At 33.8% G+C, this 12,599-nt stretch overlaps 1 protein-coding gene across 2 annotated transcripts in view; it reads left to right on the forward strand.

The window, feature by feature from the left end:
* LOC130236497 (rab GTPase-activating protein 1) overlaps window positions 1–12,599 on the forward strand; it is a 158,178-nt gene that overhangs the window by 47,943 nt on the left and 97,636 nt on the right. For both annotated transcript variants that reach the window (XM_056467219.1, XM_056467220.1), the window contains 5 exons: window positions 293–500; window positions 3,546–3,720; window positions 6,038–6,195; window positions 8,906–9,016; window positions 9,315–9,381. In XM_056467219.1, the coding sequence (XP_056323194.1) occupies window positions 293–500; window positions 3,546–3,720; window positions 6,038–6,195; window positions 8,906–9,016; window positions 9,315–9,381 (719 nt within the window). The remainder of the gene's footprint in view (window positions 1–292; window positions 501–3,545; window positions 3,721–6,037; window positions 6,196–8,905; window positions 9,017–9,314; window positions 9,382–12,599) is intronic.

The raw sequence follows: 12,599 nt of genomic DNA on the forward strand, positions 1-12,599 counted from the left end.
ACACAAATCGATTGGTGTTTTTAACAAATTTAAGTGGATTGAACATTTAACTTGTCTCAAAAAACCTTAAGAATTGTGTTGTTTCAACTCTATTTTTAAATAAGTAGTTTGAACAAGCAGGAAAGGTCATTTTTGAGTGTATGAAGCAGCTGAAATGTGGAACAAATACAAAAAAAAAATTACGCTCCAAGCACAACTACACTTTATTTCCTTTTTAGCCACTACTGTATAAACAATGGTTTAATTTAGTGTTTTCTAATGATGTGTCTCTCTCCTTCATCACTGCCTCTAGATGAGCCCTCTGACTTGAGTCCTGGTACCCCTGTACCAGATGAGGACAGTGTGGTGTTCAGTAAACTGACATATTTAGGTTGTGCATCAGTGAACGCCCCACGCAGTGAGGTGGAGGCTCTGCGTATGGTCAGCATCCTCCGCAGCCAGTGCCAGATGCCCCTGGATGTCACGCTCTCTGTACCCGGAGTCTCAGAAGGCACAGTCAGGTAGGCCTGTCACCATTATTATTATACTGTGTGTGTACTGCATGTGTTATTAATGAGAGAGTTTACATCCCCAAAAATCGGTTATTATTTACTCACCCTTCACTTATTCAAAACCCATTTAAGTTTATTTCTTAATTTTTTAAACACCAAAGAAGATATACTGAAAAATGCTAATTGTCGGGCAGGGGCGGCACTAGCAATTGAGACCTAAGAAGGGATATAGAGTTAATAAGAATAAAGTTTGAGTTCCCTGTTAGTTCTGTTAATATTGATGAAGCAGATCTCTTGGGGCCTCCAAACTGCGTGGGTCTATCATCCTAACATCCACTGCTTATTAGAGCCATTAGTAGACCCATTGAAAACCATAGTCATTTTGGTTGACAATGGACGTTGATGGGTCCCAGAAGCTAGCATTCTTTAAAATACATTATCTTGTGTTCAACAGAAGAAAGAAACTCATAAAGGATTAATACCACATGAGGGAGAGTAAATGGTGAGGTAATATACATCTTTGGGTGAACTATCCCTTTAAATAACCGTCAAATTGTGATTGACGTGACCGCTGTTGTTTAAGATGAATGCGAGTGTTGCAGTTCCATTAGAAGACTCAAGGGGGAGACAGTAACTAGAAAACTATTCACTATAAAGTGCACTAAATCAGATGGTATATCAGGATTGTTTGACTCTAGTGTGAATTTAGTGTATATTAGGTTTCTATTTCTTTTTCAATATTTGTACAGTCTAATCTCAAATTGGCCTAATATTTGAATTTCATATAAGGAAGTTGTTCTTTTAACCCCGGACAAAAAAAATGAAATAATATAACAATCCGTCATTTATCTCTGCTATTGTGATCAAATGCAGTGATCCTGACACCGGGACTCCTTGCGTGACATAATGACACAAAGATGAACATCTGCCGTCCTCATTACTCACAAAAAACTATCAGCACCACTCCAAATATAAAACGTTATTACAAGCTGGCCGAATTGTGAATTGGGCTTAGGTAAGGACATAATTTTAAACACTGACTGGTTACTTACTTGCACAAAAACAATAATTTTTAACCAAAAATAGTGACGAATGGCAGGTTTGATACTATATCTAAAGGTGCATAGAGGCAGTGTATTTATAATTTATTTATTTTTATATAAAGACAGTATCATTATTAAAAATAATAACAAGTAAATATATATATATATATATATATATATATATATATATATATATATATATATATATATATATATAGATAGATAGATATATATATATATATATATATATATATATACATATATATGTGTATATATATATATATATATAAAAACATATATATGTGTGTATATATATATATATATATATAGATATCTATCTATCTATATATATATATATATATATATATATATATATATATATATATATATATATATATATATATACATATATATGTGTATATATATATATATATATATATATATAGATATATATATATACATATATATGTGTATATATATATATATATATATATATATATATATATATATATATATATATATATATATATATATATATATATATATATATATATGCATATATACATATAATTTTTTCTTCTTGGTAATATTACTGTGTTGTTATTTTTAATAATGTTACCGTCCTTGGTCCTATATACTTAAAATCTATAAATATAACCAAATCAAATCTTCAGCCAACACATACTACACACATTTGTTTTTGTAATGCACCACATGTTGATTTTAATGCACCACACCCTTCTTTTAATGCACCGCCACCTCAGCTTAGGCATACATACATGCACATATAGTAAACCATAAATGGAATGATGATGAGGGAGGAAATGAAAAGGGGAGGGGAAGAGAAGAGAAAAAAGAGGAAAGGAGAGAGAGAAAAGGACATTTTCACTGACAGAAGACAGGATTTTTTTTTCTTTCAATATTGATGTTGTCATTACATAAATATTATTATTGTTAATACCTTCATTATTATTGATATCACTGTTACCATCACAGAATATTATTTCCATTATCACAAACTTCTCTATTATTATTATTATGAATATTATGAATATTATTATTATTATTATTATTATTATTATTATTATTATTATTATTATTATGAATAGTACTAATTAAATATTGTGATTGTCTTTACCAGTGTTTCCTCTAGGATTTTTTCCAGCTGTGGCGGCAGGATTTTTTACCTGTGGCGTTACAGATCTTCTTGTATGCTCTCAAATAAACGCTGCTGAAGTGTAATTTTGTGCGTTTATGTAACGAGTATGTCTCCAACATTTATTAGATTTGCTAGGAATATTTATGAATGTCTCCAATAGACCAACAGAGCGGTATTAATGCGTCCTGAAGTAAAGTGAAACAGTTATATGTCGTGTTAGCTGGCCTCACGCATCACGCACCTGTCACAGTCAGCCAGTCAGTCAGCCCGTAACCTTAAAGGGTTAAACAAATGACGCACAGCACAACTACTGTCGGTTACAGAAAAGTTCACGCAGTTATAATTCACTTACCCTTTAATACGTTTTGGTGCGATTATCACCTGCTATTAAAAAAAATAAAATGTTTTGAATGAAAAGCTGTAATGTAGCCGTGGCAGGATGAATTTTGGCGTGGCGCCCCGCCATGGAAGAATGAATGTAGCGGAAACCATGCTTTACTGTTTATGCATATTCCTGTTATTTCCATTCTTGTTCTACCACTGTTTGTGTTCTGTGTTGCATAGAAACAACCAACAAAATGTATCATAATAATTATTTAGTTAATAAAGTGCACAAAAAAATGACAAAGCCCCCAAAACAGGTAATTAATCGTCAGAGCTCTATAACAGACAGTGAAACACATTTTCAGCAGTTACATGTTAGATAGTTAATTGTCAGGTGAATTTCATAATCATGATAAGACTACCATCAGGGACTTTAAGACACTGTGGGCTGAACAGATTTATGGGAACTGGAAATATATTGGTGAAGAGGTAATCCATCAAAGTATGTTGTTCTTGATGTGCCATCAGACTGCTGGACCCTCAGAGCAGCACTGAGATTGCCAATTACCCCATTTACAAGATCCTCTTCTGTGTTCGTGGTCATGACGGGACACCAGAGAGCGACTGCTTCGCGTTCACTGAGAGCCATTACAACACTGAGATCTTCCGCATCCACGTCTTCCGCTGTGAGATCCAGGAGGCGGTGAGACAGTCACACTTGACACATAGACTGCTTAGATGTTATTATGAGAAGTGTGCTAATGGATCCTTGGGTATTAAAGAAGTTAGCATGGAATTATGTGGAAATTGTTTTGGGTGATAAAATATATAATTATAAAAATATATATAGAGCTATGGAAAAAATAGGAGAACACGTAAGCTTTTGTTTAAGTAAATATACTGTAAGTTAAAATATCGCCAATGTTTCCGGTTGAAACCTAAAGTGGTTTTAAGGTCTTAAAATGTATGAAAGAGCTTTAAAAAAGGTCTTAAAAGGTTTTGAATTTCTCTCTCTGATTCCTGTAAATACTCTGATTTAAAGGATACAGAATATATTAGGCAATAGAATGACTACAGTTTTCTAGTTTATGCTGTAGGGGGTGCACATGATGCTTGTATTCACTGTGTGTTATCAGACTCGCTTACAAACTGACAGATCAAACTTGTTGCTTCCAAATCGTGTGACAACCTCAGCTGTGGAGTTAAATATAGCCCCTACGGGCCTAAAAAATATTCACTTCTTTAGCTTGAAGAGTTCACAGCTATGTAAATATGAAAAATACTGTACAAATTACAGAATTATGAAGTCGCAATGTTGTAACCACTATACCCACCTCTGAAATAAGATCCTGACATGACTAATAGTAACAAAGAAAATAAAACGAGACTGCATAATGATCATACCAGGGGTCTGTTCTTTGTATGTGGATTACTCATTTAGATGGGTATGGTTATTGATGATTTGACACTATCCAGGTTCGTTTCGTTCCTCAAAACTCATCCGAGAGTTGTTGCCATAGCAACAGTTCTGGTAGCTCAAACCTGCTCGGGAGCAGGCTCATTTCATATAAACAGGATTAGATTGGGTCATTTCAAGCAAAGGTAATACTGAAAGTATGTTCTGAATGCTGATATTTTCTTACAGTAGTAACCTATAGATTATGTACACCTGGGAAAAAAGTTAAATAGTTTTAAAAGGTTTATATAAACACATTTATAATAATTAAGAATATTTAATATTAAATAATTAATTATTTTTTTGTTTATATATATATATATATATATATATATATATATATATATATATATATATATATATATAAAGTTTAAAAATATATATAAATAAAACTTGGTAAATAAAAGTACAAAAAGCGGAGTGGTTCTCTCCAAGGGGATCAAAGAGAACATTCATTAATATGGATTTTTTAGATACAAATGCGCACTATTTAAAGGTAGACTACCGATCCAGCTTTAGTACAAGTTCTGCAAGGGAATAGAGATGCACAATTTTTTGCTTATTTGTTTTTTATAAAGGAATAATAATTCATGCAGTCATGCACTTATTTTGACAGCTAATATGCCAGTGATTTGACGCTTTGCAAAAGTTGCCGATTTGCCGAAGGTGCCGATTAATAAACTAAAATAGGCCTAGGCTACTATTGTAAAGAAAATCCAATCTAAAATGTAAAACTAAATAAATTGCTGAATACTCTTGATACATGAAAGTGTAAAGCCTGCTGCCCAAAACAGATGTGGAAAGTTATTTCGTATGATATTAAACAAACCGTTTACTACAAATTTGATTGATATAATTTTGCTCACATGGATAAATAAATATTTATCAGATGATGTCATTATGCTGATGTGCCGTCAGCCAATCGTTGCAATACTGATCATTATTTCACGGATTGATAGATCTGTCCTTCTCAATACACGCAGTGATCTCAAATCAGTTCATCCAGACATTTTAATCTGATTCGCAAAATTGTTTGAAGAACCAAATTAGCCAGAGATCAGTTATCAAGATTAAAAGGTCCAGGATCTGCCAAATCATCTTAGATCATTTAGGCGAGCTACGAAGAATGGACCCCAGATATGTGGATGCTAAGCGTTGCTATTGATGTTGAATAGCATTTACAATAATAGTATTTACTATTAGCATGGTCAGGTCTGTTTGCAAAGATGTAATATGCAAGAATGAAATGTATAGTGTGACATTATAAAAAGTATAAAAAAGTAACAATCTTCAGCAAAGACGCATACAGTAGAAATATTTCGATACAGTATGCATCCTGTGACTTAACATGTACATTTTCAAATGTATCCTGTCAGGGGATTGTCTTCAAAAAGCTGTTTCCTCTATGTTTCTAAATGTATCCAGATTAGTATGTGTGCTAATGAGTGTGTTGAGAACCTGAGAACTGACCGACTGTGAGTCACTGTAATGCAGCCTGTGTGTGTCATTGGAGATTGTTTTGACTTCGGTCACTGAGATGTGTGTGTTGTGTGTGCATTTGTAGGTCAGTCGAATACTCTACAGCTTTGCCACAGCTTTCCGCAGATCAGCCAATAAAGCGCCACTCGCGACCAAGGCTCCGCCCCTCACGCCAGACAGCGACGTCTTCACCTTCACCGTCAGCCTGGAGATCAAAGAGGATGATGGGAAGGGCACGTTCAGGTGAACCGCTCTACATCTCTCCCTTCATCCAAAGTTCATTCAGGTCTAACCTCCGCCGGGTCTAGTCTAACTGCATTATTAAATTAAGCCATATTTTCTGGTATCCAGCTTTCGGAAGTCATCTGCCCTGTTTTGATGAAGGATACGATAAAAATAGAAAAATCCTGCAGTTCCTCCACCTCTCCTCATTCTCTGAAGTGTCGACACATGTTTCCTGCCATTTATCAGATCTTAGATCTTCATTCCTCTGCTCTACACGTGCTGCTATTAACACAAATTTGCTCCGTGAATCAGTGGAACACGTTTCCTTTTTTGACTTGTTCACATCTGTATAGAAGTATTTTTCAGTGGAACATGCATTAGCACATTTTAATAGTTCATATTAGAAAAATCATCTTAAAGAGCCCGTATTTTGCATTAAAAAAGGTCATATTTTGGTTTTGGGGGTCTGCAACAACAGGCTGATGTGCATGCAAGGTCCAAAAACACTTTCATTGTCTTATAATATGCATTTATTTTTACTTAATTATCCTAACGACTCCCATATCATTAATTCGGCGATTCGTTTGTTTCCAAACCCCTCATTAGCGCGATGCTAATCTGCGCTGATTGGTCCGATGACCCAGTCTGTTGTGATTGGTCGACTGCATTCAGTGCAAAACAGAGAGAAATGCCCAGCACGGCTTATCAACATTGTTGAAGTAGTCAGAGTGCAGAGTGTATGTGTGTGCCCAATGCAGGAGTACATTAAAGCTATGCAGTTTAATACCAGCATATTGTTCCATTCTTAACGACTTTTTTATAAACGAATCAAAAGTTTTAAACACGGTGCACTTTCAGATTTAAGCCTTCGATATTTTCTTCACTTAGAGCTGTGTTACACATGTAACGTATGTATTTTAAGATGGTATTTATTTCTGTGATTAAAGGTCCTGTGAGGTGCTTTAAAATGTGCATTTTTTTATTGATGTTTGATGTAATCTCAACCGAATTGGCTCCTCACCTCACCTATAGCTGGTGTGTGGTGAGCACACTGGCGCCGTTGTCCTGTGACTGCCGTTGCATCATCCAAGTGGATGCTACACACTGGTGGTGGTGTGGAGACACCCTCATGATTGTGAAGCGCTTTGGGTGTATGGCCATACACAATAAATGCGCTATATAAATCCACATTACTTACTTACTAAATATGAAGAGAAGGTGGGGCATAGTGTATCCCCTCCCCTTTTTATAAAACAGCTAATAGCGTTTAGTTTTTATCGCCACTCTGCCAGTGAAAGTGGTTGAGCTCAAGCGCATCAAATGTGAAGCCTCTTGAAGAGGGAGGGGCATGTCAGATACTAGAGAGCATTTGATTGGTTAGGATTTGATAAGAAACGAATGAGGTGATGTGAATAAAACCGTTGATCCATTCAGACGGAAGTGACAAGCTACAAGCCTTACATGTTTATATCAGTTTTATATGTTCTAAACGCTGTTTTAGAGCACACTAGCTTATAGATATCCTAAAAACTAGCAATACTGATACTAACGTCTAAACTTTATTTCATTTTCATAGAATATTCATGAATATTCAGCATTACTTCAGCCTTTAGTGGTCAAATGATCCTTCAAAAGTCTAATATGCTGATTTACTGTTCTATCATGATAAATTATTATCATTGTCGGTATGAAATCATTAATAATGATTCTTACAGTTATATATAAATTCTCTTTTATTGAACAATTGTATTACATTTGTCTTCATTAAATTGATCAGAAGTGACAAAAAACATACGCGTCACACACAAAAAATCTTAATTTTCTGCAGCTATAATGGGAAATGTTTCTTGATCAAACCAGCTAATTAGATTTATATTAGGAAAATTATTTTTAACTGTAATCAAATTTCACTATATTACTGCATTTTACTTTTAAATTTAATATACAATTAGCATACAAGATATATATAATATTTATAATTCTAATAAAAGTATACATCTTAATCTTGTTTAACCCATGTTTTTCTCTTATAAAGCATTGCACAATTCTGCCCCGGCCTATGTCAATGAACTTATTAGGCTTTTCACAGCTTTTAGACCGTTAAGATCCCATGACCAGTTTCTTTTGTCTGTTCCTCGATCTTGCTGCAAATCAAAAGGTGATTGAGCTTTCTGTGTTGCGGCCCCAGGGCTCTGGAACAATCTTCCTCTGAACATCAGGATTTCTCCTTCATTGGATGCTTTGAAATCTAATTTAAAGACTTATTTTTACTCTCTTACCTTTGAGTGACGCATGCATGTTATTTCTTATTAGTATTTTAGTATTACTTATATACAAATATATTTCCTTATATTTTTAATACCAGTTTTTATTTTATTTTATTGTAAAGCACTTTGGATCAACTATGGTTGTGTAAAATTGTGCTCTATAAATAAAGTTTGCCTTGTGCTTTATAATGCTGATTTAAGCTTTTAGTTTATGGTTATAACCTTTAGTTTATGATTATTTAAAAAAGAACAGCAATAATTATTTTACAAATGTAATGAGCGTCTAATGAAAACACCAGTGAGAACAAGGCTTCATTTGATACATGTACAGAAATATAATATGGTAACACAAATTTATAGGCGAAATGTGCCCAACTGTCATCAAAATCATCAATAAATCTTTTCATTCTGAAGATAAATCTGGCCATGTGTTTAACCAAGCATGCATTTGTGTCCACCAGTGCTGTTTCAAAGGACAAGGACAGACAGAGCTTCAAACTGCGGCCAGGCATGGACAAAAAGATCGTGATCTACGTCCAGCAAACGTCCAACAAAGAGCTGGCCATCGAGAGGTAATGTGCTTTTCCCAGTGACACAGTGTGGACATAACAAACAATAGCTCATTTATTAATGGTAAACATGCGCTGAATTATGTTTTCTGGGCTCAAGTGTTCATGAGAAAATGGAGGATGGTTTTTCTCTATGGTGACTGATGTTGTGTTGAACTGAAGCCAACCCTGCCTGAATGAACAGCTGTTCTGTTCTGTTTATATATAAATGTTTTCTCAGGCTTCCCCTCTGTGAATGGTTTCGCGGAGTTGTGCTTTTACAAAGAAAATGTGTGTGTTGATGAATATGTTTGCGTTTTAGGTGTTTTGGTCTGCTTTTGAGTCCGGGGAAGAACGTGAAGAACAGTGATATGCACCTGCTCGACCTGGTATGTGGCGTAAAAAACAACACATTTTCTTTAAAATAAACCACAATGTTTTTTTATATGTGGCATAAAACAGGAAATTTTATGGAAATAAATCACAGCATGTTTTTTATGTGTTAGAATTGCAAAGTTGTGAGAGAAAAAACAGTCACACTGGTGTTTTAGAATTTATAATGGAGTTTAGAAATAGGACATTTTTAATGGTATTTATTAAATACAGGCAAAATTATTAGCCTTCCTGTAAAATTTAAATTCTTTTTCAGATATTTCCCAAGTGCTGTTAAACATATTTTTAAACAAAATTTTTTAATAATAAATTTGTAATTTTTTTTTTATACCCAAAAAATTTTGCAACACCAAAGCTCCAAAAAATGCCAGTTTAATGCTAACACAAAGCGTGTAACGTTTCGAGCACACCGGCTCTTCATCAGACAGTATTCATTACAGCATGTTGCTCTTTTTATACACTTCTGGATCACTTGATCTCATACATTATCTCACAAAAAAAATACACATTAGTAAATTACACAACTTGCATGTTCGAAATGAAAATACAAAAACAAATCCTAGCAATAAATCGCAAATAAAGAAAGCCAACAGAATATAACAAAGAAATGCAACAAAATATAGCTAAAAAATATTTAATCAAACAACTATTAGGACGAATATCAGACTTTTCATTTAAACTTCTTGGAGACAACGTATCTAGGGTAAAAATCCAAAAGACTTCACGTTGTAACAGCAATTTACAATGTGGGAACTTAACAACAATCCCTATGTGTTGTAGAGTGGAGACAGAATGTGTCGATAACCGGTTTCAAGGTTTACCGTGGTTTTGAAAAGTCAAGGTTTTAAATATTCTGTTATACCGTTCCAAAGGTAAATGTAAGGTTTTTTTAATGTATTTTTTATGTGTTGTTAAGAAATCTGTGTTTTTGAAACTAATGAAGAGAGCTGAAGTCAATGATTTACTTTCACTATTTAGCCTAACATGTTTACTGCTCCAAAGTATTTAAAATGTTTCTTAAATAAAATGTATTCAATGGGGAAAAAAGTGTTTTTTTTTTGTTTTTTTTTTACCCAAACATTTAAAAATAATATATTTTTGAGCTGTAATCACAATACCGTGAAACCGTGGTATTTTTTTATCCAAGGTTATCATACCGTCAGAATCTTATACCGGCACATGCCTACTTATAACTGGAAAATGTTGCACAACTGGACTTCTAGGATCATGGTGTTGAATAGCGCATCGATGTTCAGAGATGCTCATTTTTAAAGGTCTACTATTCTTACCAACATAGCATAAACCACAGGGCATCGCATAACTTTTTTTTGTCTTTCTCATGATGACAGTATATAATACTTTACTTGTTATAGATATTAGTGTTCATCTTAAAGTACAATTTAAAGGCTTAACTAAGTTAACTTAAACTTAAAGGTTTTTTAGGCAAGTCGTTGGACAAGAGTGGTTTGTTTTGTACCAAATCGAAAAAAGATTTTGGGTAACACTTTAAAATAGTGGTCCATTAGTTGATGTATTTACTAACATTTACAAACAATTAGTAATACATTTATTGCAACTTTTTTTTTTATGTTGCTTAACTTTAGCTAATGTTATTTAAGTTAAATAATGTTAGATCATGTTAGTTCATGTTAACTCACTGTTCATTAACTAATGGTAACAAGAACAACTTTTTATTTTTATAATGCATTAGTTAATGTTGAACTATGATTAATAAATGCTTTATAAGATTATTCATATTTTTAATGTTAATAAATATGTAATGAAGTTACTGGCCAGTCGGAAAGAGGAGGCGGAGAACTGGCAAACTTTTAAATAATGTGTTGATGGAAACTAAAACAAACAGACGGCATCTCCTCACAGAGACTGCAGTCAAACTGAAAGTAAAAGATCAAAATAAACTGTCCAGGCCTGGTCCTCTCTCATCTACCACTGCGGTCTCTCCTCTTAAGATCCAGAGCTCCTCCGTGAGACTCGAGACAAGTGATGCGTCCAGGGGTCGTTAATTAGCACTCACACCACCCGCCGTGGATGCCTTCACAGCTGCGCCTCACTCACTACAAAATACATGAACTAACAATAACTAATGAACCGTTATTCTAAAGTGTCATCCGATTTGGTCACACTTTATTGTGATGGTCCGTTTGTTGAATTTAAGTTACATTGCATCTACATGCCAACTAATTCTCATTAGATTATAAGTAAACTGTTAGGTTGGGGTTAAGGTTAGTGTAAGTTGGCATGTAATTGCAAAGTTTTTTATAGTCAGTTAAATGTTTGTTGAATGTCAGTATCAACAGATATTAAGCAGACAGTCTACTCATACTCAATAGCATCATATTAAAGTGTTACCTCAGATTTTCTTAAGGGGGCCAATAAAATTGACCTTAACAATTATTTTACAAATTTTGTTCTTAGGGAAAAAATTAATTACTGTGAATATTTTCATTCTCTGTCAAACATCACTTGGCATATATTTGAAAAAGAATGAAAATGTAAAGAGGGCGTATTGTTATGCCTTCTTGTGTGTATTAATAATGGCTGCCAATGTTAATATGCAGTTAATTGACAGCTCTGATGTAAACATTATAAACAATAGTTTTAGTACCCCTAATTTCTGTAAATCTAGTTGTATATAGAACCAAAATGAACATACAAACAAACAAAAATTATAGTGGCATTCACTATAAACCACATTTATTATAGACATCAAATGACACTATACAAATAAAGTATCATCATCTTACTTAAATTCGAATGTGAGCGTGTTTCGCTTTGGAAAACAAGCTTCTCATAATAAAAAAGGGGGACAGCAGGCAAGAGCAAAGCCTTATAGAGACACACATCAATAGACATTAACTGGTGACACAGTAAGCATTGCAAAAAAAAAATACCACAATAAACATCAAGCAACTGAAAATGTACATTGCTCGCAACTAAAATAAATAAATAAATGTATTAAAATAATACTATTGTATGTGATTTGGGGAATGTCCTTATCTTTTTTTCACTGTTTCGAATGTTTACTTACAACAGCACAGATTTGACAGTTTATAGTTAAAAATCAGTATTATATTATCATGTTCACAATCAAGAAGTGTTTCCTTCTGTTCAGTTAGTTCTGTATACTATGCCGCTGATCAGTAGTTAAGATTCTGGCCTAGTCTGCCCACAGTTGGACAAGTCACCGTGAGTG

Source organism: Danio aesculapii, chromosome 10, assembly GCF_903798145.1.
Source record: "Danio aesculapii chromosome 10, fDanAes4.1, whole genome shotgun sequence".
NCBI classification, from domain to species: domain Eukaryota; kingdom Metazoa; phylum Chordata; class Actinopteri; order Cypriniformes; family Danionidae; genus Danio; species Danio aesculapii.